At 43.8% G+C, this 27,277-nt stretch overlaps 1 protein-coding gene across 4 annotated transcripts in view; it reads left to right on the top strand.

The window, feature by feature from the left end:
• CENPE (centromere protein E) overlaps positions 1 to 27,277 on the top strand; it is a 40,233-nt gene that overhangs the window by 11,817 nt on the left and 1,139 nt on the right. Inside the window, exons 12-36 of one of the 4 annotated variants that reach the window (XM_060278482.1) lie at positions 335 to 454; positions 1,469 to 1,603; positions 2,348 to 2,483; positions 3,486 to 3,583; positions 4,254 to 4,310; positions 4,397 to 4,552; positions 5,878 to 5,952; positions 6,159 to 6,293; positions 6,438 to 6,566; positions 7,325 to 7,502; positions 8,941 to 9,092; positions 9,838 to 10,146; positions 11,514 to 11,825; positions 12,556 to 12,714; positions 13,426 to 13,644; positions 15,111 to 16,001; positions 16,556 to 16,858; positions 17,171 to 17,473; positions 17,946 to 18,104; positions 18,489 to 18,671; positions 19,933 to 20,133; positions 22,395 to 22,504; positions 23,172 to 23,269; positions 24,229 to 24,391; positions 26,249 to 26,604. In XM_060278482.1, coding sequence (XP_060134465.1) covers positions 335 to 454; positions 1,469 to 1,603; positions 2,348 to 2,483; positions 3,486 to 3,583; positions 4,254 to 4,310; positions 4,397 to 4,552; positions 5,878 to 5,952; positions 6,159 to 6,293; positions 6,438 to 6,566; positions 7,325 to 7,502; positions 8,941 to 9,092; positions 9,838 to 10,146; positions 11,514 to 11,825; positions 12,556 to 12,714; positions 13,426 to 13,644; positions 15,111 to 16,001; positions 16,556 to 16,858; positions 17,171 to 17,473; positions 17,946 to 18,104; positions 18,489 to 18,671; positions 19,933 to 20,133; positions 22,395 to 22,504; positions 23,172 to 23,269; positions 24,229 to 24,391; positions 26,249 to 26,604 — 5,137 coding nt within the window. Of the gene's footprint in view, positions 1 to 334; positions 455 to 1,468; positions 1,604 to 2,347; positions 2,484 to 3,485; positions 3,584 to 4,253; positions 4,311 to 4,396; positions 4,553 to 5,877; positions 5,953 to 6,158; positions 6,294 to 6,434; positions 6,567 to 7,324; positions 7,503 to 8,940; positions 9,093 to 9,837; positions 10,147 to 11,513; positions 11,826 to 12,555; positions 12,715 to 13,425; positions 13,645 to 15,110; positions 16,002 to 16,555; positions 16,859 to 17,170; positions 17,474 to 17,945; positions 18,105 to 18,488; positions 18,672 to 19,932; positions 20,134 to 22,394; positions 22,505 to 23,171; positions 23,270 to 24,228; positions 24,392 to 26,248; positions 26,605 to 27,277 lie in introns of all 4 variants that reach the window. The other 3 variants (XM_035112329.2, XM_060278483.1, XM_035112331.2) reach the window with 3 other exon arrangements.

Genomic DNA, 27,277 nt, shown 5'->3' with positions numbered 1-27,277 from the left:
TGGCCTACTTGAGCTCCTGATAGCTTATCCTCCAGATGTTGGAGGACTCCAGCTCCCATCAGCCATGGTCAACATGGTCAGGTGATGGGAGTTGTAGTTCAGCAACATCTGGGGGGCACCAGGTTGGCTAACCTAGGCTTATCCCTCCTGTGGGGAGGTGAAGGTATGCTGAAAAATTTCGTTTAATGCGTCCCATTTGTATTTACTGTAATAGAAAATGTTGATTTTTATGATTCCATATTTCTGTAATTTTCAAAAGATTTTGCAGAAATGAATTTTTTTCTGACTTCTCCTTCAAAGAGCGGTTGTGACTCCATGTACCCATCTCTCCTAGTTTGCTAGTACAGCTAAAAATATGAAAAATAGCCCCATAGTAAACGAAGTTCTGACTGAGGATGCCCTTCTGAAGAGATATCGTTTAGAAATAGAAGACCTGAAACGACGCCTAGAAGAAGTAAGTTGTCTACCTTGAAATCTAAGAGTTCTAGGCTGAAACGGGTCAAATTGCATCTATAGATATTTTGTTTTGTTTTTAAATAGGATTCATGCTCTGTTTTGCCAGCAATTATACCTTAAAAGCACAACACATTTATCTTTTAGAAGTTCAAATATCTGTGGGTAATCTCGAATGCCGGTGGCAATACCATTCTTTTAGTTGGTGACTCGGATTATAAAACTTATTTCTGTTTAGGGTCAGCTGCCTATACCAAGTGAGGAGGCCATAATCTGTTTTTAGACGCAGTCTCCATTTTCAGAGTCTGGCCGAATTTCAATGGCAACTCTTAATAAAGTTGACAACCATTTCGTGTGGGGGTTCTATTCCCGGCCCCCACATATGTTGGAGGAGCATGTATAAGTGTACCCCAGCCCTGTTACGCCCATTTCGTGACATGCTGAGGAACATTTTTGGGTCACTTCCAGGTTCGTTGCCATATGCAATCTCATGTCTTTCAGTTGCGCATTTCCGTAATTGGTTGTTGCATGTATGCAACTCTTTCCACACAGGGGGGGTTCAGACTCAATTTCATAGAACTGACTGAGGAACTTAAATGCTTTCCTTGTTTAATGCTGATGTTTAACCTTCACAGCCATTAGTACTTATAGTACATTATTACCATCACGTTAATATACAAATTAACAACCACAATCCAAGCAAGGAGGGGTCTACACAAAAGAACACGGGTATCCTAGTATGTTAGGGTAATTTTTTCTATAATGTAAACTTCAATACCTTCTCCAGGCACCACACACATGGATTTGTTTTGAAGGATTTTACTACCCCAAGCTAGATTGAAAATTTGGCTTGGGGTAGTAAAGTATTCCCAAAAGTGTGTGTATGTTTTCAGCGGGTCATTTACAAAAAATACCCTTCATAACAGATTTTCCTTGCTTGGGAAATCATGTACACCTTACTATGAACAGTATTGTGTGCCTTTTGACCTTTGTTATTGATGCTTTCCCTTTGTAGGTTTCACCACAATCCCAGCTGGCACAGATCCTTGAAGAGAAGAATGCTCTTCAAAAAGAACAGCAGGAGAAAATAAGGACTCTCACTGAGATGCTGGTGACGGCACCTTCTTTTGCATCCGCGCAAGAGTTCAAGGTAAGATTTAAAAATTTTTAAGTGTTGTTGGTCCTTTGGTAAAAAACTGGTGGTTCTTCCGCATTTCTTGTAGCAGCTGTTATTAAGTAACCAAATGGGGTGAAGGAAACCTGGGAATGACTAGAAGGGTACCACTGTAGAAAAGGCCCTTCCAATGTGTGGAAGCTTAACATAGCTCTGTTAAGGCATGCTTGAAGCAGGAAGTTCAAATTGGGAAGCTGGTATAAGAACAGGCACCAGCGACTGAGTGTGCTTTTATTGTGCCAGGAGTGCAGAGCGTGGAGGGTGAATGGAGCCTGCTGCTCTCCAGTCCAGCCCTCGCCACTGAGGGCCCTGCGCAACTTTGCGGTTCGTGGAGGGCAGTGTAAGAAGGATGCCATGTACCCTTCAACCCCAGCCTCACCCCCGAGGGCTGGGATTGAAGGGCATGTGGCAGTTGTGTCTTATGTCACTCTCCCCGGCTCACAGCCTCGCAAAATAGAGCTTTGTGTAGAATTCTGAAGCTGCTACTTGTCACCCGACTAGTGAGACACAGTGAGTTCAAGTTGCTTATGGTGCTTGCAAACATATTTTGCTTATATAAATGCTTATGGTAGAACCTACAAACACTAGCTTCAACTGAATTTGTCATCACTAGGCCATGTACAAATTCCAAGACATCAGCAAATGGGATTGTGCTTATAAAAAGATCTAACTTCCTTTAATTCTCCTATGTGCCTTGATTTTATTTTTTATTTTTTTAAGATTCGAAGGAAGAGGAGAGTGACCTGGGCTCCAGGAGCAATAAACCAGGAAGGAGGGGAATGTCTCCTGGGAAGCTTTCCCCCAAAAGCCAAACAGTTTAAAACATCTTTGTCTTGTCTATCAGAAATGGAAGAGTGTAAGTTTGTTATGCATGGAAACTATTTTAAAAGGTGCTATATAAAATATGGGCTGAAGAATTGTAGGTTGGGATATGTTAGAACTTAGATAATACATTGTTTAACCAATATCCACAGTGAGCTGCAAATAGTTAAACTATTGCACCTATTTTGAAGGCTGTCTTTAAGCTGCATATGTTTATTCTACTGAATGCTATTGCTAGATCTGAAGAGAACAGAGAAGCTCCAGAGATCTGATTCTGAGTTCGATCTTTAGGCACTAGGGAGAGCTGGTTTCCTTACAAATGCTAGCAAAGGCTACTGTAGCTAACACTCTCGCTGCTTGCATTTGGCTGCTCATGTTCTCTTTCTCCCATGGCAGAGGAGAATTAGACCCATTGGGTCCCAAGGTAACCAAAGCTCAGTTCCTTTCTCTACATCTTTCTGCATTTGTCTCAAGAACTTAGTCATAGAATTGTAGTGTTGGAAGGGATCCCAAGGGTCATCTTGTCCAACCCCCTGCAATGCAGGAATCTTAGCTAAAGCATCCATGACAGATGGTCATTTAACTTCTGCTTAGAAACCTCCAAGGAAGGAGAGTCCACCACCTCCCGAGGAAGTTGGTTCCACTGTTGAACCACTACTCCTGTCAGAAAGTTCTTCCCAATGTTTAGTCGGAATCTCCTTTTTTGTAACTTGAAGCCATGGGTTCAAGTCCAACCTCCAGAGCAGGAGAAAGCAAACTTGCTCTATCTTCTACATGGCAGCCCTTGAGTTATTTGAAGATGGCTATCATATCTCCCTGTAGTCTCTTTTCCAGGCTAAACATACCCAGCTTCTTCAAACTTTCCTCATAAGACTTGGTTTCCAGACGCTTGATCATCTTGGTCACCCTCCTTTGCACACGTTCCTGTTTGTCAATAGCCCTCTTAAATTGTAGTGCCCAGAACTGGACCCAGTTTTCCCCTATCTGCATCTTAAGTATACACACTTTTATTTTGGCAAAATGGGTTGTCTTTCAGCTGTATCCTCAGAGTCCTCAGAACGTGATGATCAATGGATGACAGCCAGTGTTACAATTCCTGAAGAGGAATGGATTCCGGGAACTGAGGTTGGTTTGGTAAGTGGTATTTATGTGTGTGGAAACTAGCCTGCTGCACCAGAGGTGAAATTTACATTCATTGTACCACCCAATTTTTCTCTGACCCCTCCCACCTCATGGATATGGCCCCCAGAAGGTTGCTGAGAAATGAATGTCACCCTTGGAATGGAAAAGGTTCCTACACCTATTGCAAGAACAAAGCTGGGAGTGGAGAGTATCCCCCTTTGCAGGCTTCCTAACCTTTCCTCTTTTTTTGCAACAACAATTTCTTAATTACCCCCTATTAACTATGTTGGAACAACATGACTTCTTTTACATTTGGTTTGATGGGGTGGAACTGAGTGCAGAATTTAAGGGAGAGAAATTCTGTGGTTTGGAAAGCTCACCTCTCTTTTTCAGGGTTTTTTGCAAGCCCTGAAAACTGGCTGGAACTTAGTATACAAATGATGTCTAGCTCTCAGTATTGCTTTGGCAACAACAGTTTTGAGCTACCAATATATTGCTGAAGGAACAAGCAAGTGCTTTCAGTATTAAGGTTTTTACATATTTGTAAGTCACTTTGAGATTCTAATGGTGTGAAGAGTGACCGTTAAAAATGAGTTTAAATAAAATATTGGTAAGGAGATGAAATTTTACTAGGTAACAGAGGAGGCATCTTGTAACTTTCAAAAAAAAATATTTCTTCTAGATTCATAAAGATTTTGCAGATTCTGTCATCCTTTGTGAAACCCTAGTAGATGAGAGGGTAAGTCAGCTTCAGCGTTCTCTAGGAATTTAATTTGAAAGTGTAGGTAAAACCTTTTAATCTCACTCTGCCTCTCTCCTGGCTAGGATAATGCTGTCTCTGAACAAATAGCCTTAAAAGAAGAAGTAAAAAATCTGCAAATGGAGAAAGAGGAGATTGAATGTGAGCTCAAAGAGCTGAAGGAGAAAATGTCCACTTATGAGTTTGTGGCTCTCGAAAGAGAGACAGCAAACGAACAAGAGGTAAGACAAAGTGGGTGTGTAAATAGTCCTATTTCTAGGCCATCTTTTCTTTTTACAATTTCTGAGTGGCTGACAAAATCATTTAAACAAGATCAAAATTAGCTGGATCCTGGCTCTGTTGCATGCATATCTCATTTAAATTAATGTGAACATTGTTTTATGACTTAAGTGAACTCCGATTGAAAGCAATGGGATTATGGCAAGTAACTTAGTCTGAATTGAACTCAGTTAATTGCTTCTGCTGCTTTAATATTTAACTATCAAAACAGTAAAACTCAGTAGTGCTTATATACATCAGCAGGATTAAAGCAAGAGACACGCTTGAATGAATGCCTGTAGAAATAAAAAGGATGCCACTGCAGAGAATATCCCCTGATCACTGCCCTCCTCAAATCAAATCAACCCAGTCTTTTTAATTTTATGTCCTCATTAGAAAGGGGGTGGCAGAAAACATCCTTTGGTGCTAGTAAAATGGCAGGTTCCGGTGATACTGGATCTCAAAGCCACATAAGATTTTAAAAGTAAGTGCTGCCACTGTAAATAGGGTTCAAGCAGGCTGGCAGTCAGTACCTTTCCTTCAGGGAAGGTGAGATGTGTTCCCTTCACCTGTATTTAAGAATTGTCTAATTTTTTCAGTCTTCCAAAGCAGCCCCAGGTACGACACACTGCAGTAGTCTAGTCAGGAAATGGTGATGGCATGGATCACTGTGGCCATTAGGGGGACAGGGATGCACAGCTGATGGAAAAGTGCTGCTGAAAAGTGCTGCATCTCACACCCCTAGCAACAAAACTGGGTCTAACACAATTGTCTTGACCCTGCTCTGTTTCTTCCACTGTTTTCAGTATGGCCTATGGACATAAAGGACATGGTCTTCCCTATGGTAGTGCCAAAAGAATTTCACTTGACCCCCATCTCCTTTCAACGTGCAGCCAAGGCTTCTCTCTTATTTCATATTTTATTTTATTTTGTTAAAATATCTATGCTCCACCCTTTTCAGTCTGCAACCCTGAAAAGAGTGGACCTGTTCTTCTGTAAAACACTTGTCAGCGTATATTAGCAGTGTGTTCTGCCATTAGTGTTTTGAAGGGTTAAAAAGCCCTCTGTTAGTAATGCGACGTTAAGACTTGATTTCCCAGGGCTTCTCACCACTGTAAGCTCGCAAAATTTTCTGCTATGTGTTCTACAGTAACAACTTGGCTCCGCTGTGGTTTGGAGGGGAGCTGAATGCAGGGCCTGCTTGTTTTCGTGGTGGGTGACTGCAGGTAAACCTGACTGAAAGGTGCTTCCTAACTCCCTATGCCATTTTGCTTCGATTGCTCCACAGATGCAACTAATGCATGAAATTTCCAGCTTAAAGGCTATTATTACAAATGCTGAAGCTTGCAATCAAGATCTTCAGGTGAGCTGCTGCTGGTGGTAGGCCTTGCATGTATAATGAAACGGAACACTATTGTTTAGTCTTAGCCAAATGCCTTGAATTCTTCGGTCGGTTTGTCAATTTTAGTGTAACGCTGCGCAACACCTAAGCCCCCTATCAAGCTGGGAAATGGAATGGTGTGCCTAAACACTTTGCACTTCTGGTGTGTTTTCCTCTTTCTTTATCAGGAGGAAGTAATGTCAAAAGACTTGACGATCGAGGAGCAAAGGAATAAAATCAAAGCACTGGAAAACCACGTCAGTGAGCTAAGAAATCTTACAAGAGAAGCAAAGACAGAAAGTGGGGAAAGAGACATGACATCAGTACGTCTAAATCTTTCATCTTTTTTTAAGCAGGGTTCTTTTTTTATTTGTCCTTGATTCCTGGGGATTCTTGCAGGGTGGGTGGGTGGCATATACATATACATACACTTACACACTACCCTCATGCTCTCATACTTTCAGCAGATTTTGAATAACTCGGCCGAAATGCAAAAAATGAAGCAGTCTCTCAGTGATGCTGAGGCAGTAGCACTGGATTCCAAGAGAGAATCTTCATTCCTCAGGAGTGAAAACATTGCACTAAAAGAAAAAATGGTGTGTATATATGTGGACTTGGGATGGAGTCGGTTTTTACTTGCCTTTTATGTAATGTCTGAGTGGCCTGGGGGGGGAGACAAAAAAAAAACCCATCTTTTTCTAGTGGCTTATGTCTGTGGAATGTCTTCCCCACTGAGGTGTGCCTCTATATTTGCTTAGAAACCAGGTCAAAACTCACCTTTTGGAGTCAGGTTTTAAAAGGCTGATGGGTATAGTAATTTCTGAGTTGTGATGCTGCTAATTACATCCTTCGTGCAATTTATGAGAATTTTTTATCTTTGTTTTCTTGTGATATGCTTTTTTTATTGCCTTAAATCAGATGTAAACTGCCCTGTGGTCCATTTTTGATGAAGAGCAGAATGGCAATAGCTTAAGGCAGTGTTTCCCAACCTTGTGCCTCCAGATGTTTTGAGACTACAATTCCCATCATCCATAGCTAGCAAGACCAGTGGTCAGGAATGATGGGAATTGTAGTCCGAAAACAGCTGGAGGCACAAGGTTGGGAAACACTGGCTTAAGGAAATACATTAAAATAATAAGCTTCCAGTAGGGCCTTTCCTGTGATCAATGCTGTTTCCTAGTAGAATCCCAATGGTGCCTCCTTGGGGTGATATGGGCTGGGATAACAGTGCTATTACAATCTGGAAGAGGGAGAGGATGCTGCTACTGAATTACGTGGCGCTGTGTACAAATCTGTCACTCTCCTGGCATGTAAATGGACAAGGGTAATGGCATGTTAACTTGCTCCCATGTAGGACCAGCTCTCAGAAACGTACAAGCAAATGGAAAAAGACATTGAGTGTTACAGAAGACAGTTAGATTCTGGAAAAGTCACCTACAAGAAAATGCAATCTGACTTGCAGAACGAATTGCAGTACTACCTGCAGGAAAATGCAAAGCTGGCATCGCTTTTGGAGGGAAGAGTTCCAAATGGTACCTTTTTAATGGAATTGATTTAGAACAAGAAGGTTCTTCACATAATTGGGCTTTTTCCTGAACTTCTGATAGCTGAGGAATTTTTTAAAAATGAATTAAAACTGGTGGCACACATGTTCAGGCCCCTAAAAGTTAGTTTAAATATTTATAAGGCACCGTTTTAATAAAAAACAAGACAATGCGCAACACGGAAACATAATGCTACAATAATGTAAATGAAAAAATATCAATGTGGGTTTGGCACAGAATTTGCATCCCTAAGGTTTGTCTTAACAGCACAGTTCTGAAAAGATGTCTAAGAGCAAGCAGGCGTTGACTCATGCTCAACTTCTGCTGGCAAGAAGTTCCACATAGCAGGTCCTGCCACATTAAAGTCTGGGTCCCTGATAAAGGCAGGCTGAATGCAAGGGGCATGGCAAACAAGCAATTTTTAAATTATTTGCTGCATCTCAACTGGGATTAGTTGGTTCATTTAGCCAATCCTGATGTATAGCAACTGACCATTCATTCGTGATACAGTGCACCAGGATTAAAACAAAAAACCCTGGAGAGGTTTATGGCTCTGTCCTTCTTTGCCCTTGCATCCTTCCAGCCAGTCATGGACTTGGTTGGCAGACACCTTACTGACTGGGGACTTTAGGCTCATGGCTTTCAGTCAGTTTATGTCCTGATAGCATGCTTTACTGATGTGCAATTCAGACATTAGATTAGACCAGGCATCCTCAAACTTTGGCCCTCCAGATGTTTTGGACTACAATTCCCATCTTCCCCAACCACTGGTCCTGTTAGCTAGGGATCATGGGAGCTGTAGGCCAAAACATCTGGAGGGCCGCAGTTTAGGGATGCATGGATTAGACAGTGGCTGCATGGAATTAAAATAAAAATTGTGGCTGCCCCTTAATATCAGGATTATGGAGCGGGCTGGAGAATTAGGGGGGGTAAGCTTTTGAAAACGAGATGCATAGCAAGGGCTGTGGGAGGGACAGTGCTGTTTTTCGGGGGGTGCAGGGGGATGTATACCCCCAAACATTTTGTGAATCTTTGTATTTTTGTCCATTTACTGTATTTATTTCCCCGGATTTGAACTATAAAATGTTGATTTTCTTGAGTCAAAATGAGAGTACCCCTAAACATTTTTAGGTGGGGAAGCACTGGGGAGGGGGAGAAGTGGACTGGTGGGTTTAGGCTGAGCCCCCCGAGAAGATGGAAATTGAGCTTCAGGGGTGCATAGGCAAGTAGATTCTTTCAAGGAAGTTTGCATGTCGGAAACCAGGGTGTAAACTGCTGGAAAGGGTGCATGCTTTAGCGGGATATTTTCACAGAAGCTGAGAACTACGGAGCAAGAACTGTATATCTAGAGTTTGCTTGCAACACAGTGGTAGTGAATCTTTGTCAGTTTTATCCATTGAAATCTTTCCACTCACCCCACCCCCAGACTTACTCTCATGTATGGAACTGGAAAGGAAGATTGCGGGTTTAAAAGATGAACTGAATAAAGCTCTGGAAGAGAACTCAACTTTAAGGAAAGAAGCAGCTGCATCATTAGAAGCCCGTTCGGGACCTGACACTGAAATCTTCCAGAAGGAGGTCAGGGCTTTCTTAGAACACATTTCACTTTATGGAAATATATTTTTCCCTACCCAGAATATAGTTAATTATGCTGGAAGACTGGCCTGCTTCTACTACAGTAACTTCTGTAAATAATTTTAATCAGTAAAAAGTTCTGGCATCGCAAGCAGTTGCAGAACTTGCATTCCTCTTAATTTTTTGAAAGCTTCTTCTAATAGTTGTCCCCCATGCCTCAGAAACCCAAGTAGCTTTAGCCAGGAGTCAGGCAATTAGTGATGCCAGTACCATGCCATGGAATATTCCCTCAACATCCCTGTTACTAACTTTCAGACTTAAAAATAAATAAATAAATAAATAAATAGGCCTATTCAGTGGTTTAAACTTTCTAAGATGAGCCAGTCGGTTTTATGACTATTCTGTGTTGCTTTTATGGTGTATTTTTGTAAAGTTGGTTATACACAGCCCTGATATTTTATATGAGGGGAAGTCTCTAAATATTTTTGTAAATAAATATTGCTGGGGATATTTGGGTTCAGTTCCCTACTAGGCTATGTAATTTGTTGGATCAGTCATCTCCTGTTAACCTGAAGCTTTTTTTCTCTAGTCTCTTGTAGAAGGTAGTTTTCTTCCAGTTCAGGGGAACAAAGTACATCTAAAAACCAAACTTAGCCTTCATTCAGCTAGAACACGTATTATAAAGCACAGCTGAGATGATAGCTGCCTACTACATGCTCATACTCTGTGTATATAAATGTGTGTGTAGGTGCTTGAAAAATCCGAAATGATTGCTTCTCTGGCTTTGGAAAAAGAGATGCTGCTTGCTCAAGTATCTGAGAAGGAGAGACTCCTGTGCGAAGCAACTACCGCGCTAAAATCCAAAGAAGATTTTGTAAATTCTGAAGCAATGCGCCAAAATGACCTAGCTTTTCAGGAGCTGAAATGTCACTGTGATGAACTGGAGCAGAAATTATTGACTGCATCAGAAGAAAACAAGCAGATGAGATGCCAAGTAGATCTTCTAGCTGAAGAAAACCTCAAGCTACAGGCAACCATTCATGAAGTGACTCAAGAGGTGAGTCCTTCCTGGTTCTCTGACTGTTTTTATACAGCAGCTGATGGCTTTTCTTGATGCAAACATTTCTGTACTTCAGTCTTTGTTTAGCTCTATCTGAAAAGTTGAGTGGGCCCTTGCTTCTATTTTTCCTTGTATTGCAGCAAGGCCTGGCACATAAATGTGCTGTTACACAAAGTGCTCAACCCTACTACACTAACGAGGTTGCTTTGGATCACAACCACTTTCTGAAATATTTCTAAAACTTCTTTTTAAGGAAACCTGAACCAATCCCACAATTCTGGAATTCTGCGTACTCTTTCTCATTTCTCTGTCTCATTGTGCGTACTCTTTCCCTACACACTTTTAAAATGCCCATTTTACTCACTAAGCTAGAAGGAGCCAAATTTACCCCTTTTGAAATGAATGGAAAGTGAAGCTAACAAACCCATGGAACTGGGTTCCATGCTATCCCCATCAGCTTCTCAAAACAAGGCAGGAATATGACTTTTTGGTAGCTACTACAGCAGGTGTATTTTCTGTTTTAGTAAACAAAACATGTTTTTACTATGTTTTATATGTGTTGTAAGCTGCCCAGAGTGGTTGGGGAAACCCAGCCAGATTGGCGGGGTATAAATAATAAAATTATCGTTATTATTATTATTTATTACATTCCTGTGTGCATGCACAAAATAGCAACCACTAATTCCAGGAATACCGTAAATTCTATTCTAGGGTATTCTGCTTCTTAGCAGTATTTTGGCATGCTCTCATTTCTTTTTTTGCAATTTGGCAGGAAGTAAGCCCTTTTAGGCTACTGGAGTACACTAGATCCCTTGTGTTACTTACTATGAGCCTAGTTTGAATCTGACTAGGTTTGCATGTAACACGAAGCAAAACCATGGCTTAGCAAAAGCAATATTCCATATGGGTTGTTGGGAGTAAATATTATGACAGCAGCACTATTTCCCCCAGTCCTGCTCCCCTCATGCTACCCAGGACTAAACTGGTGTTGAATCCAAACCTGGGTTTATGATTTGTCTTGTTCTGCAACACTAGGCCAAACCATGGTTTAGCCCTGGGTTCAGCTGCAGCAGGACTGGGGAGGAGAGCTGTGGCCATGATCTTCACTCCAGAAACTCACAGGTTTGCTCATTCTTGGCAAGCATAAATTGACTTAGTGTTAGATGTTAATTGGGACTGTGTAACTTCGCTGAAATCAGTATTGTCCACAGGTAACAAAAAGCTTTGTGGAAGAAAATGACCACTATAAAGACCCTTTTAATGACAAGATTCAAAATTTGGTGTTTCTAAGTTGGACTTGAGCTTCATTCTTCCTTATTAACGTCAAAGTACTTTCTGTCTTTCCATAAATAATAATAACGAAGCTTTCTGGCAAGATCCAAGAGATCCAAGAAAAGGACTTGGAGCAAGAGAAGCTTCTTGGTATGAGAGAACAACTTGATGAAGCACATCAAAAACTGAGTGAAATGGAGCAACTCAAAGACCAGTTGAAGACCTGGGCATCTAAAATGGAGGCTGAGGAAATGGAGAAACTGGGCCTAGCTCAAAGGCTCCAAGAGAGTGAAGAAGAGATGCAGGTGCTGACTCGGGAAAGAGATGACCTGAAGCAGAAGGAGGAGGCTCTCAGACATGAGAGAGATCAGATCAAAGAAGATATCCAAGAGACTGTGTCCATGGTAAGCAAAACCTCCCACTTGGATTACTGCAATGTGTTGGACATGATGCTGCATTTGAAAATCGTTCAGACCCTTCAGGACTTCATTATGTGATCATATCACACCAGTGCTTCTCCATTTCAAAGTTCTGGTACAGTGGTGCCTCGCTAGACGAATTTAATTCGTTCCACGGGTCTTTTCTTATAACGAAAAATTCGTCTAGCGAATCCCATAGGAATGCATTGACTTTTTTTTGAAATTTGTTTTGCCCATAGGAACGCATTAATTGAATTTCAATGCATTCCTATGGGAAACCGCGATTCGCTAGACGAATTCTTCATAAAATGAATTCGTCTAGCGAGGCAACCTCCGCTCGAAAAATCCTTTCGTTAAGCGGAAATTTTGTTAAGCAGGGCATTCGTTAAGCGAGGCACCACTGTATTTAGTTTGAGGTGGAATGGAACATACCTGTAATTGAGCACACGTGAAACTCACATTATACCGAAGTTTTCAATGTTTGATATTGTATTCTGTTTTTATATGTGTTGGAAGCCTTCCAGAGTGGCTGGAGCAATGCAGTCAGATGGGCAGGGTATAAATAAAATTATTATTATGTGGCTAATTCATCTGTCCCTACATCAAACTAGAGAGCTTTGAAAGGGTAGCAGAACAATTCATAGCACTACTGCAAGGAAGTGTAGGTCAGGCGAACTCTAATGCACGTATCTCTCTTTTGTTTTTAATGTAAAAGAACATTGAATCCCAAGAAGAACTGAGAAGTGCGCAAAATTCTCTGAAGCATTCTGAGAAGCAAATTAAAGAACTGAAAGAAGCCATTGTGGAGAGAGAATCACAGATTTCAAGTGTTAAAGAATCTCTAGGGGCCACTATTGAAGAACAGAAGCAACAGGTAACATCTGTCTCAGTTGCAAAGGGACATCGGGCAGAGTTTATTGGTCTAGGTCAGTGTTTCTCAACCAGTGTGCCTCCAGATATTTTGGGACTACAACTCCCATCATTCCTGACCACTGGTCTTGATAGCTAGGGATGATGGGAGTTGTAGTCCCAAAACATCTGGAGGCACACTGGTTGAGAAACACTGGTCTAGGTTGGAGCATAATTAGGAGCATAAGAAATGCCCTGTATAATCTTGATCCTTAGTCCATGTAGCTCATTATTGTCTTTGCTGACTGGAAGTGGCTTTCCAGGTTTTGGGACAGAGGACATTCTCAGCCCTCTCTAGAAATGCTGGGGATTAATTCTGGGACCTTCTGAGTGCAAGACAATTGTTCTGTCGCTGAGCTGTGGCCCTTTTTAGTTTGAGTGTGAATCAGAGCATCAGAGGCACCAATTTTCTGAATGCTGGTTGCTGGAGAATAAGGGGGCTAATGCCCTCATACCCTGCTCTGCAGAGGCATCTGGTTGGCTGCTACAGGAAAAGAGGATTCTGGAGTCAAGAAGCCTCTTGGTCTGATTCAGCAGGGCTGTTCTAGCACTGCCCTCTTCTTCTTGCCAAACACCTCTGAATGTTCTGCACTGGATTGTTGATCACTGTTCGTTCACCTGCCTTGAATGAAACATTTTCTAGAGTAGAAAAAAAATGTTGTGTTTCATCTTGTAGATATTAAAGTTAACAGAGCACTTGGACTACCTCAACACAGAGAAAAATCTGTTAACTGGAGGAGAAAGGGATGCAGAGGAAATCAAGCTGGAGGAAAATAACCAGCTTCAGTCAATGAAGGAGAAAATCTTGTCTCTTGAGCAAGAGAAGTCTTTGCTAAAGCAACAACTGGAGAGTCTGCAAGAGCAGAAGAACTGGGACCTGGAAAGCAGTCAGCTGGTAATTGTTGTGTATTGCTTGTTGTTGGCATCAATCTGTCCTGAGAGGCAATGGGGTTAAGTCAAATCGCACTGTTAACACACAGAAGTGACCTCCCTGGGAGCAAGCCTAGGCCTCACTGATGTGGTCCAAAGAGAAGCAGAGCAATACGTTTAGCACCAACATGGTAACAGGAGTTGTCAGCAGGAGGCATGCAAGGCACTATCCAGCCATCTTAGGGACTCCACTCCAGATTTGTGTAGGGTTTACTCCTTAGCCTTTTCTTCTCCCAAAGATATTCTGCAAGGCAGTTGTGAATTACAGGGGTACACCTGTATTTGTGTATTAGGTAAAGGTAAAGGGACCCCTGACCATTATGTCCAGTCGTGACCGACTCTGGGGTTGCGCGCTCATCTCGCATGATTGGCCGAGGGAGCCGGCGTATAGCTTCCAGGTCATATGGCCAGCATGACAAAGCCGCTTCTGGCAAACCAGAGCAGCACATGGAAACTCCGTTTACCTTCCCGCTGTAGCGGTTCCTATTTATCTACTTGCATTTTGACGTGCTTTCGAACTGCTAGGTTGGCAGGAGCTGGAACCAAGCAACGGGAGCTCACCCCATCACAGGGATTCGAACCGCCAACCTTCTGATCGGCAAGCCCTAGGCTCAGTGGTTTAACCACAGCACCACCTGGGTATTTGTGTATTACAGGTGGGCATTTTAGTGTCATGTCAAGCCATAACCCAAGGCTTACTGTGCACAAACAAACTGGAAATTGGAGTAAAACAAACCACAAACAAACCATGATTGGTACACCAAAAACAAACCTTGGTTTATCGTCATGGTTTGTTTTCCCTTACCCCAGCACTAGCAGAGAGGAGCAAAGAAGACATAATTTGCTCATCTCAGGGGCAGAGCTTCATGCTCCGGCACCGGGGGCAGAGAGCAGGCGGGGGCGGGGCTGGCGTGCATCCCGGGGGCGGAGTGTGCTGCCCGCATGGGCGTGGCGCGCCGCCTGCAAGGACGTGGCACACGTTCTAGGGGCGTGGTGCACCACCCGCAGGGGCGTGGTGTGCGTTCTGGGGGCAGGGACAGCCGCAATGGCACCCTACTGGGATCGCGCTGCCGGGGGTGGCAAACTCCCATTGCCCCCCTCTTCCTACGCCCCTGGCTCTTCTACAGTAAGTCATGACTTAACAGTGATGTGCACAGATGGTCAGACACAAGTTGGAGCCTGTCTTTGAGAGAAACTGATAAAGTTAGTCTTTGATATTTTAAATGGAATTTTTAAAAGTTTCAGCCCATAATTTTAGATAAACTTTAAATAGCTGAAACGGCTTTTTGCAAGCAAGTTTAGAAGAATTCAAAGAACTGACTACATGGTGTGCTAAAGGTTCTTATAACATTTTTGGGATAAAGTTAGAATATTGATACTTGCAGAGCTAGAGCACATCACTGACATCTTGCCCATTTTCCTTTTCTTCAGCCACCTAGCAAGATCCAAGAGCTGCAAATAGGAGACACTGAAGAAGATAGACTTCATATGAAAGAAGAACTCTGCCAAGCTCTAGAGAAGTTGAGTGAAATGGAACAACTGAGGGACCAATTAGAAGCCAGTGAGTCTAGAATTGAAGCGGAGGTAATGGACAAGCTGACAGTAACTCAGAAACTTCATGAGCAGGAGGAAGCGATGAAAGCGATAATGCAAGAACGAGATAATTTGAAGGACATTGTGGGTTCTCTCCAAATAGAGAGGGATCTCATCAAGGAAAAGATTGGAGCAGATGCAGCTCAGAAGCTTGAAGAAGCAACGGGAGCCTTAATTCAAGAACTAGATGAACTGAGGAGGAAGCTGGATACTGTTCAAATAGAGAGGGATCTTGTTAAGGAAGAGATTCAGAAGCTTCATGAGCATGAAGAAGCAACGGGAGCCTTAATTCAGGAACGAGATGAACTGAGGAGGAAGCTGGATACTGTTCAAATAGAGAGGGATCTTGTTAAGGGAGAGATTCAGAAGCTTCATGAGCATGAAGGAGCAATGGAACTCTTAATCCAGGAACGAGATGAACTGAGGAGGAAGCTGGATACTGTTCAAATAGAGAGGGATCTTGTTAAGGAAGAGATTCAGAAGCTTCATGAGCATGAAGGAGCAATGGAACTCTTAATCCAGGAACGAGATGATTTGAGAAGGAAGCTGGATGTTCTCCAAGAACAGGGGAAGCTTGCCAAAGAAGAGGCTGAAACAGAGGTGCTTCATGAGCATGAAGAAGCAATGAGAGCCTTGACCCAGGAGCGAGATTTCCTGAAGGACAAATTGGATGCTCTCCAAGTAGAGAGGGATCTCATCAAGGAAGAGATGCAAGCAGCGAAATCAATGGTAAAATAATAGTTTTTATTAAGTTCATTTTTCTTTTTTACTATTTACAGTTTATTGATTTTTGTAAAATTGCAAAAGTGCATCTGCCAACCAACCTTTCCTTCCCTTTTTATAGCTTGCACTTTCATAATTGTGCTGGTCTTTTAATGGAAGGGGAAAGTAAGCCAGAAACTTTTACCAGTTGGATATCCTACCATCACAAGTTAATTACAGTTCTAGGAATCGAGAGCAGATTTTCATAGACCAAATAATGTGCACAGACTGGGGAAGTGTTGTGCATGCCCGTGTGAAGCCAGGAGCCTGTTCAGATGCATGTTTGTTTCCAGAATATTACCAGGGTGAAATGGGGAATGGGCCTCTAGGTTGTGCACACACCCTCCCAACACACTGTGGGGGGAAAGTAATTCTTATATCACACCATGGTGAGAGTAAAAAAGCTTGAGGCTAGGAGTGGACAGGCCCTGGGGCCATAAGGGACGCATGGTTTGTCAGAAATGAGACTGATCTTGAAAAGTGGCAGGGTTCTGAAACTGTTAATTTTGAACCCATGAAAGCTTTCTCTTAAGCGGCAAGACGACGAGAGAGCGCTAGAGAAGCTACTCGGACTGAAAGAACAGCTTTGCGAAGCCCAGCAGAAACAGAGTGTCATGAAGCAGCTGGATGCAGATCTTAAGGCCAGAGAATCTGAACTCGAGGCTGAAAAGATGGAGAAGTTGGAAATGGTGCAAAGGCTTCACAGCAGCGAAGAAGAGAGAAAATCCCTAACCCAGGAGATGGATGCACTAAAGCAGAAGTGGGAAGCTCTCCAAACTGAGAGTGAGTTGCTCAAGAGACTTCTGGAAGCAACTACTTCAAAGGTAAGTAGCCGTGGGCCACAAAATGGTGGCAAAGTAACAGCTGGTGAAGTGGAAATGAAGCTGGTGGTCTAAAGCCTGACCTTAAATATGGGAAGAGGAGGATTTGTAAGCTATTGAGGGAAGGCTTCTGCTTCAAATCTAGTGGCAGGGGATGGGTCTTTTTGCTCCAACATATGGCAACTTGGAGAAGGGTTTGGGCACTAGGGAATAGGAGCTCCAGGTTCTACTATTTAAGGTAAACTCTTCATAAAACTGAGTAAGAAAGCAGAACTTGCTTGATTAGTGTTTCTCTTTATATAAAACCTGACTCAGGTCCAACAGCTAGAAGAAAAGAATCTTGACCTGAGTCAACTGCTTGAGTCGAGGGAAGAGCAGAGTCGGGCGGCTGCTGAACGTCTGAATGAGATGGAGCAATTGAAGTCCAAGACAGAAACCACGGAGAAGGAGAAAGCAGAATTGCTTCAGAAGCTTCACAGTGCCATGCAGGACTTCAACACTGTAAATCGGGAAAAGGGGGATTTGAAGACCGCAGTAGATGCTCTTCAAACTGAGAAGGAGAACATGATCCGGACCATCCACCGCCTTGGCAAGAGCGTAGAGAAGATGGTTGCAAATGTAAGAGTCCATTTTTAACACCTTTAGACCAACAGCAGTGAATGAGATGCAATCAGTGGACAAGATCCATATCTTCCACACACTGCATGTGACATATTAATGGGGGGGGGGGGTTTCCCAGCTGTCAATTGCCTGACATTAATCAGTTGACCCATTTTCTCCCCGCACAGTTTGAAATCAAACTGGATGAGCAAATCACCAGTGTCTGCAAACCCTTTCAGCCTACCTGTGTCTACCTGCTGCACACCTGGCATGTGTATGGGGTGTCAGGTAGAAGACAGGTGGGCACCGTGTGGCTGAAACTCTCTCATGGTCCAGATGGGAAGGCCTGCCAGACCTAATGAGGCCCCTGGTCTGGAAGTTCCCACCCCTTTTTTTTAAGAGAGAGACCTTTGTGATATTGTAGAAAAACCATGAACACAAACGACTATTGGTGGCTTAACAGTGCATGGTGGTTGTTCTGTCCTTAAAGAATCTGAAGCTGCAAGAACAACTCGAGCTTAGCATTAGCCATAGGGAAGGAGCTAGTGGAATGGCAGAGGAACCGGAAGGAAGGATCTTAGATGAGAATTCTCGGGCCTCAGAACTTCAGGAGATACTGAACCAGACAACTGATCAACAGAAGAGAGAAGTAAGAAAATGCTTGCTATTTTTTAAAATAACATTTGAGTATTCAAAATGGGCCACCTTCCTTCTCATTAATTCTTACTTAAAAATAAAGCTCACAGTAGCAAAGGTTTTTCATTGTGAGAGAAAGGGCCATTTATACTGTTTTTCAACTTCAGTGCTTGGGAGCTTAAAAAAAACAGAATAAGATGACATCTTTCAGAACAAAAATACATGGGATATTATTGTGGGATCTTTCCTGTATTGGTGGCAGTTAAGCTATTATTTCTTACTTAAAGCATTTTAACTTGCTGTTCAGCCAAAAGCCTGGAGCAGATCATGATTCATCCATATGAATGATGTTGCATTGCAGGCCTTACTTCAATCTCAATCTCTATATACTAAACAGGCCGAGTACTGCCGAGAAGCTGAAGCTGCCCTGAAAGCATCTAAGGACCGAAGCCAAGAACTGCTCCTAGAATTGAATATACTGAAAGAAGAGCAAACACATTGTGCTGCTGCTAATCTTGCCTTGGAAGAAGAAAACTCTAAATTGGGGAATAAATTAAAAGCAATGGAAGAAGAACAGAAGGTGTGCTTTTATTTATCTTACTCTGGTTTTTCTCAGGACTGCGAGAGGACACATTGATGCGTATCTTTTGAGGATTTGCTTAGTGTGACTTTCACTGGGGTTGGCTCTTGTGTGAAAGAAGCTAATCCCGTTAAACGTAGTGATGGGTGCCAGGCCCAGATGTTGTAGGGTGTGTGCGACTGCTGCAGCCCAGCATCACCTCCCTTGAAGTCTACCAAATGCAAAAGCTACCTCGTGTTGTTTTCTTTGCCCGACTTTGTTTTTGTTTGCTGCCGATTGAGAAAGTGGGCAAACTGGATGCTGTGTTCTCATGCATACTCAGGTGGGGGAAACAGAGGAAATATGTAACTCCTGTGTGAGGCTGGGGGTACAAAGAGTGGGTGTGTCGTCGTCCTCCCCCCGATCACCTGTATTGTTGTTAGGTCATCCTTCCTTTTTAAAAGTCTGGCATTCTGAGAAATATTTTGAGTTGCTATGAACAAGGCTGGGTAGCTCAGTCGGTTGGAACGTGGTGTTGGCAGTGCCACGGTTTCAGGTTCGATCCCAGTAAGGGACAGTAAGGGCATTGTAGGGGTTGAACTAGATGATTCTTGGGGTCTCACTCCCTTCCAACTCTATGATTCTGTGAGATCTATGAAATACCTTTTAGATCAGGGGTTGGGAGCATCTGGCCTGTGGACCAAATGTGGCCAACCAGGACATCACATGTGGTGCACAAGGCCATTTTTGGGGAGCCTCAGCCCACCTGCCTTACATCATACATTCAGGGGATACCACTTTTCGCTCCTAATGCTGTTCCCTGAAAACTGGAGGTTTACAGAACAATGTGGGGCTGTCACAAAGCCTTTTCCCAAACAAAGACCCTCACTAAGTCTCTGCTTGAAAGAGGTTTCAGGAGCAGCAGGGAGGTGTTTGAGGGAAAGGGCTTTCAAACAGCCTCATGCTGCTGCTGCTGCTTCATTGCAAGTTTGAAGTGCTTAATGCAATACTGAAGAAACTACACCTAAGAAGCAGTGCAGGGATGCATCCAAAAGGGCCGTTTGAAAGTTCTTTGCTGTGCTTCGAAGTCCCAAAGATCAGGACTTCAAAGCGTAACCTCACCCAACATCACGGTGGCATTAGGTCAGTTTTTCCCCACCTCTGTTCTAGACTCTGGTTTAGTAACTTAAGGGAAGTGGTTGTCAACAGCATGGGGACACACTTGTTCAAATGGCATTTTCAATTGTCATCAGTGATGCCTCTAACTGCTGTTCCTCTCTAGAGTCTGAAGCTGAAAATCCAGCAGCTCGAAAATGCTATGGGAGAATCGAGAAGAAATTTCCAGGAAAGGGAAAAGAAAGCCCAGTTGGCAATGGAGCTTAAACTGCGAGCATCCAAGAATGATGTGGTACGTCTTGGGGCTGTATTAAAGGAGAAGGAGAACAGCCTAAGAAGTGCACTTGAGGAGCAACAAACTCTCAAGGTATGCACTGACTTCCTAAGAGCCATTTTCATGCTTTCTATTCCAGATGGAAGTGAAGCTTCTCCAAATATTGGGTTACATTCGTTACAACATTTTATGTTCCCTCCACTCACCTTTCTCCCGATCTGCTCCAGGCAGCATGCATGTCTTCCTCCACCTCCATTTTATCCCCATGCTGTTAGGTTCACAGATAGTAAGTGGCCCAAGGTGACCCAGTGAGCTTCATGGCTAAATGGGGGTTTGAACCTTGATCTCCCTGGTCCAAAGCCAGCACTCAAACCCAAGCATTGTGAACCTCTGCCCCGCAGGCCAGATTAGACCCAGCAGGGGTCCCAGTTTGGCCCACGAGGCTGTCTTTCCCCAAATCATGCCGTCTGCCCCACACCAAATGTTATGTGCTGCTGGATGTGGGGGCAGATAGATGCAACTGGAAAGGACCAGCCAGAAGCTCAAAGTGGGTCCCTGGTTGTTATTTGAGAGTGTTGCTCAGCAAGCCCTACTGGGATCAGCTGCACCCAGGAATTCTCCTATTAATAATAATAATAAATAATAATATAATTTATTATTTATACCCCGCCCTTCTGGCTGGGTTTCCCCAGCCACTCTGGGCAGCTCCCAGTAGAATAATAATAATAATAATAATAATAATAATAATAATAATAATAATAATAAGCAATCGCTAAACAGGGCTGCCTTCAAGTGTCTTCTAAAAGTCAGATAGTTGCTTATTTCTTTGACATCTGATGGGAGGGCATTCCACAGGGCGGGCGCCACTACCGAGAAGGCCCTCTGCCTGGTTCTCTGTAGCTTCACTTCTCACAGTGAGGGAACGGCCAGAAGATCCTCAGTATTTGGACTGATGGGGGTGGAGACGCTCCTTCGGGTATATTGGACCAAGGGTGTTTAGGGCTTTAAAGGACAACACCAACACTTTGAATTGTGCTTGGATACATACTGGGAGCTAATGTAGGTCTTTCAGGACCGGTGTTATATGGTCTCGACATCCATTCCCAGTCACCAGTCTAGCTGCCGCATTCTGGATTAGTTGTAGTTTCCAGGTCACCATCAAAGGTAGCCCCACATAGAGCATGTTGCAGTAATCCAAGCAGGAGTTAACTAGAACATGCACCACTCTGGCTTTGTCCAATTGCAGGCATGGTTTTAAATTCATTTTTGCTTTGTGGACAGTGTTTTTCATAACGTGATTGACAGGTAAGTGGCTCATGCTTCCAGCAGAGCAGCTTCCCACCCCTGCTCTAACCACGAATCAACACTGGCTTTTCATAAATCCATGCGAAACACAAGAATGTGTTGTACCTTGTATATGGTGGCAGATATAGTAAAAGGTAAAGGGACCCCTGACCATTAGGTCCAGTCGTGGCCGACTCTGGAGTTGCGGCGCTCATCTTGCTTTATTGGCTGAGGGAGCCGGCATACAGCTTCCAGGTCATGTGGCCAGAATGACAAAGCTTCTTCTGGCAAACCAGAGCAGCACTCGGAAATGCCGTTTACCTTCCCGCTGTAGCACCTTGACGTGCTTTCAAACTGCTAGGTTGGCAGGAGCAGGGACCGAGCAACGGGAGCTCACCCCATCACAGGGATTTGAACCGCCGACCTTCTGATTGGCAAAGCCCTAGGCTCTGTGGTTTAACCCACAGCGCCACCTGCGTCCCTGGCAGATATGGTACCCTTAGCCAAAGCGCTTGAACCCAAGTGTGAGGCTGGAAGTTTACTTAAATGAATAATTCTTAATCTTGACTAGTAGGAGGAAGTTGCTGCTGCTACTGTAAAACTGGTAGCCTGTTCTCATATATGATTTTTTACACATATATTTTCCAAACTCCACATAACATCTTATACAATATTTTTTGGACTTCCATCAACTACGTCTAGTGATTTTCGATCTCACTTAGTCCAGCATTTCATTTTTCACTATTACTTTTACTTCCATAACTACTAGTCCTTTTCATAAGTTTTATCTGCAATATTTCATATATTCTGAGGTTTTGGGGGGCTTGCAGCGCCCACACAAAAACCCCTCCCCCCTAAAAAAAGCTGGATTCTCCCCCCAAGGGCTGAATCCCGCTTGCTCACAGCTTCGCAATCAACCAGAAGTGTCTCTGGTAGCCTGTTCTCATCTGGAAACTGTTGGTGATTTTTAGCCATTGTCTGTAGCTTTCGAGAATAGCTTGCTTGCCAAGGGTGCGTAGCAACTCTTCCCCTCCTGCTTAGACGTCTTCTTGCCTCCCTTTTAATTTTAGGCCAAACTTGAAGGTGCTCAATCGAACAAGGACGAAATCGAGGACCTCAAAACTCAGCTTGCTAAAGCAGACATGGCAAGAATGAAGCAGTGCAAATATTTTGATCAAGAGTAAGACCCGTTTTACTTAGCTGACTTTTCTTTGGTGGCCCCTGAATAATAGTCTTGAGATCCAATTTCCCTGGAAATCATTAGCCTTACAGGATTGGGGCTTGGACTTCTGTGGCTTAAGCTGGACTCCACTGGCTCCTTAACTCAGGGGAGCCTAGTTGACAACATTGGTCCCTAAGCAGGTGGCCCTCTTGTCTGTTCTTTAAGGGGCAAATGGAACTGATGGGGAGGAGGTGCCCCATCTAGCTGGTGAGAGCAGCAGTGAGTGGAGGTAGCAGTTATTGCTGTCTGATTCTTCTCTTCCTCAAATGCCAATTGGAAATAATGGCCTCTGAAAACATGTGTTAAATAAATTAGTATTTAAAGTTTGTATGTTGCTTTTTGATGAAGCACAGCTTGGCCCTTGGTTGACTCCAGTTTTATGTCAATAAATTTCCCACAGTGGGAAACGAAGAGGCCTTTGTCTTCAATCCAGCTGGGCTTTTCATAGGTACTTAACAACACCTTTGCAGTGCAACCCTATGCATACCTATTTAGAAGGAAGCCCCACAGTGTTAAATGGTGCATGCTCCCAGGTATAGTTATGGCTTTGAGGTGGGAGAGGGATTGCAGCCTTGATTTATTTTTCTTTTTTATAAAAAAGTTGAAGAATCAATTCCTTTTCCAGAATGGCTAATGCAAAAGCTCTCGTGGAGCACAGAGAGGAGCAGTTGAGAAAACTCAGGGAAGAACTTCGCAGAGTCCAACAAGAGCAGGATATGACTGGTAAGCAGATATCAATTGAGCAAAGTCATATTCTGACTGTATCAACTGTGTTTTTAAGTTGTAGATCAGGGGGTGGAACCTCAGGCCTGGGGATCAAATGTGGCCTTCTAGGCCTCTCCAAGTCACGCCTCTGATCTTGCCCGTTTTTTCCACTGGCCGTTCTTGCCACTGGGGTGCAGCCTCCAAAAGGTTTACCACCAAGGAAATGCGACCCCATGCTGCAAAGGGCCAAATGGGCAATCGTTAAAAAGGCCTCTTTTACTATTCTGATTTATGGAGCACAATAAATAAAAGATGTCTAACAAGAAAAGCGAGCATTTCATCTCTGTAAGGCTAGTATTCACAGATTCCATTATGTGTCTCCAAAGTACTTACAATTACTGTGAAACCAACTGATAAAGCTTCCCTTGAAATGTGATGCAATGCTTATTTTGATTTGATTGTAAAATCGGTATTTTTTAAATTGAATCTTACTTTAACAATTGAATTATCCAGGATTTTATAGAGTTCTTTAATTTTGGAAGTTGAGAATTCTGTGCTAAAATGCCCAACCTGAACCTATATACCTTGTACTGGTAAATTTGTATCTTTGATTAATCTTCTAGTCCAGGCACCCCCAAACTTCGGCTCTCCAGATGTTTTGGACTACAATTCCCATCACTGGTCCTATTAACTAGGGATCATGGGAGTTGTAGGCCAAAACATTTGGAGGGCCGCAGTTTGGGGATGCCTGTTCTAGTCTCTCTCTGCTGGCTTGGAAAAGGGTGTATTCAGTATTAAGGATATATGCATCCCCACCTTCCAGGCACCTCTGCAAACCTGGGATACTGGCACACATAGGCATAGCAGAGTTCTTAAATGGTACAGTTACCATCCAACCATTCGTGTTGTTTGCTTCAGTCAGTCACTGTGATGTTTTTAGTTTTTAACAGGCTCCTTTCGTTTACTCTCTTTTTCAGTAATAGCATCGCACAAAGACAATTCTCAGGCACCACTAGCGATTACTTGCGGCGGTGGAAGTGGAATAGTACAAAGTACCCAGCTTCTTGTGCTGAAATCTGAGCATGCGAAACTGGAAAAGGAACATGCTCAACTGAAGAAAAAACTGGAGATTATGTTAAAGTAAGCCCTAAGGTTCATCTGGAATCGTTCTTCTCCCATTATCAGTTGCATGTGACGCTCTTAACAGTGGCATTTCTGTCGAGACAAATATGCTTGTGCATAAGTTTGGTAGGCCATGAATCACAGAATCCTAAGCTGCCAGCCTGCCTTGGACCACAGTATGGCCTGGTGAACCACAGTATGTGGCTGATTATCAGAATGTGCCAAGCCTTGGCATGGGGGTCCCCAACCTTTCTGGGCCACCAGGACACATGTGGATGTCTAAAGTTCTTGTGCACACCACAAAATACCCATTTCACAGAGCTCACCCCAGTATGAATAACACCTCTGTGCCCCCACCCAAAGAAATAATCTACAGCCTTGGTGAGCACTTGTGTGTGTGTTAGGGGGCACTATGGTGCCCACAAGTGACAAGTTGGGGACCAAAAGTGTAGCACATTCCATTTAGGTGTCTTTACCTAATGAGGCGTAGGTGGCGCTGTGGGTTAAACCACAGAGCCTAGGGCTTGCTGATCAGAAGGTCGGCGGTTCAAATCCCTGCGACGGGGTGAGCTCCCGTTGCTTGGTCCCAGCTCCTGCCAACCTAGCAGTTCGAAAGCACGTCAAAATGCAAGTAGATAAATAGGTACCGCTACAGCAGGAAGGTAAACGGCGTTTCCATGTGCTGCTCTGGTTTGCCAGAAACGGCTTTGTTGTGCTGGCCACATGACCTGGAAGCTGTACGCCGGCTCCCTCAGCCAATCATGTGAGATGAGCGCTGCAACCCCAGAGTCGGTCACGACTGGACCTAATGGTCGGGGGTCCCTTTACCTAGGAGACCACTTTTAGCATGAATTTAGGAGGAATGCTTTTTTCCCATTTACAAATCTGCACTCGGCCACAATGTTCAGTTGTGACCTCTTGACCCAAGCTATATCCCAGATCTGTTGTGAGTAGGGAAAGGGGTGTGGGAGAAGAGTCGTGCCTGCTGCCTTGTGTTCCTTGGAGTTGAAAGGCAAGCTATACAATATAAAACCAATCAATACCATTGAATACATTTGTCGATTGCAGTGTCAGTTCACGACAGGTCAGTTTGTAAGCAGGCCAAAGCTCAGCGGCTTAGCTTGCATCGTTTTGAATGAAGGCATGCTAGAGGTGTTTTTAAAATAGTGCTGCTGCCTCTATTCGGAAGGGGCGGAGGTGGAAACCAGTTTCAGGGGGTGGGACGTTAGAAGCAGAGTCTGATCTCTCCCAGAGAGGGGCCCTGGCAGCAGGCCTCCCATTGCTAGCTTGCTCCTTTCTCCAAATAGGAACTAGTAGTTCAAATCTTAGGCAGCGATCACATATCTGACAAGAGGACTGATCTCATCTAGGCCACTGCAGAGAGTCATGTGCAGAATTTCATGGGAGGCAGTATTTAGAATGAGAAGACTTCCAGTGGCAGCAAGCTGAATATCTTCAGGTAGATCAGCCTGAGGGCCACATTCCCTCCCAGGGGTCACATGCCAGTGGTGGGCAAGTCCAGAAGCAGGAGTGGGTGGCGCAATAGGAATGGAAATTTTACCTTTGTACACTAATTTCTAAACACGCTTGCACATCCCCAGGCCTTTATCAGAGTGCAAGGACGCCTTCCAGGCAGGCAAAAATATTCAAGAAGGGCGGGAAGGAGGGCCAATGTCCTGGGGAGATTGCCAAGGGCCAGGCAGAGAGGTCTACAGAGAGGGCTGCCTTTGACTCCCAGGGCTGAGGTTCCCCACTGTTGTGCTAGATGACCCAAGCTATATCCCAGATATTTCCCTCTACTTGTAAGAGGTGGGTTTTGTAGGCTGAGAGCACAAAAATGACTCTTCTCTTCAGCGTGTCTCCTTTGTGTTCCAGAAATGAGCTGCTCTGGAAGGAGGAAGCTAGGAAATGGAAGGAGCGGTCCTTGAGGAGACAGCAGCCCACAAGTGAGGAGCAACAGCTAAAATCACCAAGGAAGACGGCTCCTCCTTCTGTGTCGGAGCTGCCATCCTCCCCCTGTAGGGAGTGGCCCTTGAGGAGGCAGCAGCCCACAAGCAAGGAGCAACAGCTAAAATCACCAAGGAAGACTGCTCCTCCTTCTGGGTCGGAGCTGCCATCTTCTCCCTGTAGAGTGCGCTCCTTGCAACCAGGTCTGTCGTTGGACATGCCCGCTCCTGTGTTGTTGAACTGTCCGACCTTCTTTGATAACACTCACTTAGGAGATTTTAAAGGTAGGTAATGGCGTGATACAGGGGTGTGCAGAAGGCAGACTGAGAACTTCTGGGAGATTTGCTGCAGATTGGCAAGGATTTATGAATTCCAGGAGCTGGACAACTGCAACAACGAAATAACTGTGTCCTCACTCACTGAGGGGGGGGGGGGGAAATACTGCCGAAATGAAGCAGGAACCACAGGAATGGCTTGTTTCTCAGAACAAATCCTTTGTTTAGCAGCTGCTTGGGGCACTATGTTCTTTCATGCATGTTACAATTAGTGGATGTTGGGGTTCTCAGAAAACACAGCGGTATTATTTTTTATTAATATTTATCTACCGCACTTCATTCGAAGATCGCAGAGTAGTTTACAAACCCCCCCCATTGTTTTTTTAGAGATGTAAATAAGTTTATTATTTACAGAGGTAGATCTCACAAGCCTGAAGTCTGTTCTCCCTTGCTGTAATATACTACCTGGAAGGGAAGAACCTCTAAGAAAAATGCAAATCCCATGAAAAGTGGCACATGATCAGCCATGTAAAGTGCTTCAAGGGTGCCCTATAACCTTTAGTGCAGGACTAATCAATAATAACTTCAGTTACTTCTCATACGCACACTCAGAATAGGTGGCTCTGGTAGGTCCAAAGTAGCCAGCAATAGCAGTTACACCATCTCTCGCATTCCAGTGTTC

This window comes from Zootoca vivipara, chromosome 9 (assembly GCF_963506605.1).
Source record: "Zootoca vivipara chromosome 9, rZooViv1.1, whole genome shotgun sequence".
Taxonomy (NCBI): Eukaryota; Metazoa; Chordata; class Lepidosauria; order Squamata; family Lacertidae; genus Zootoca; species Zootoca vivipara.
Note: the sequence above shows the minus strand (reverse complement) of the source record. Positions and strands in the feature narration are given on the sequence as shown.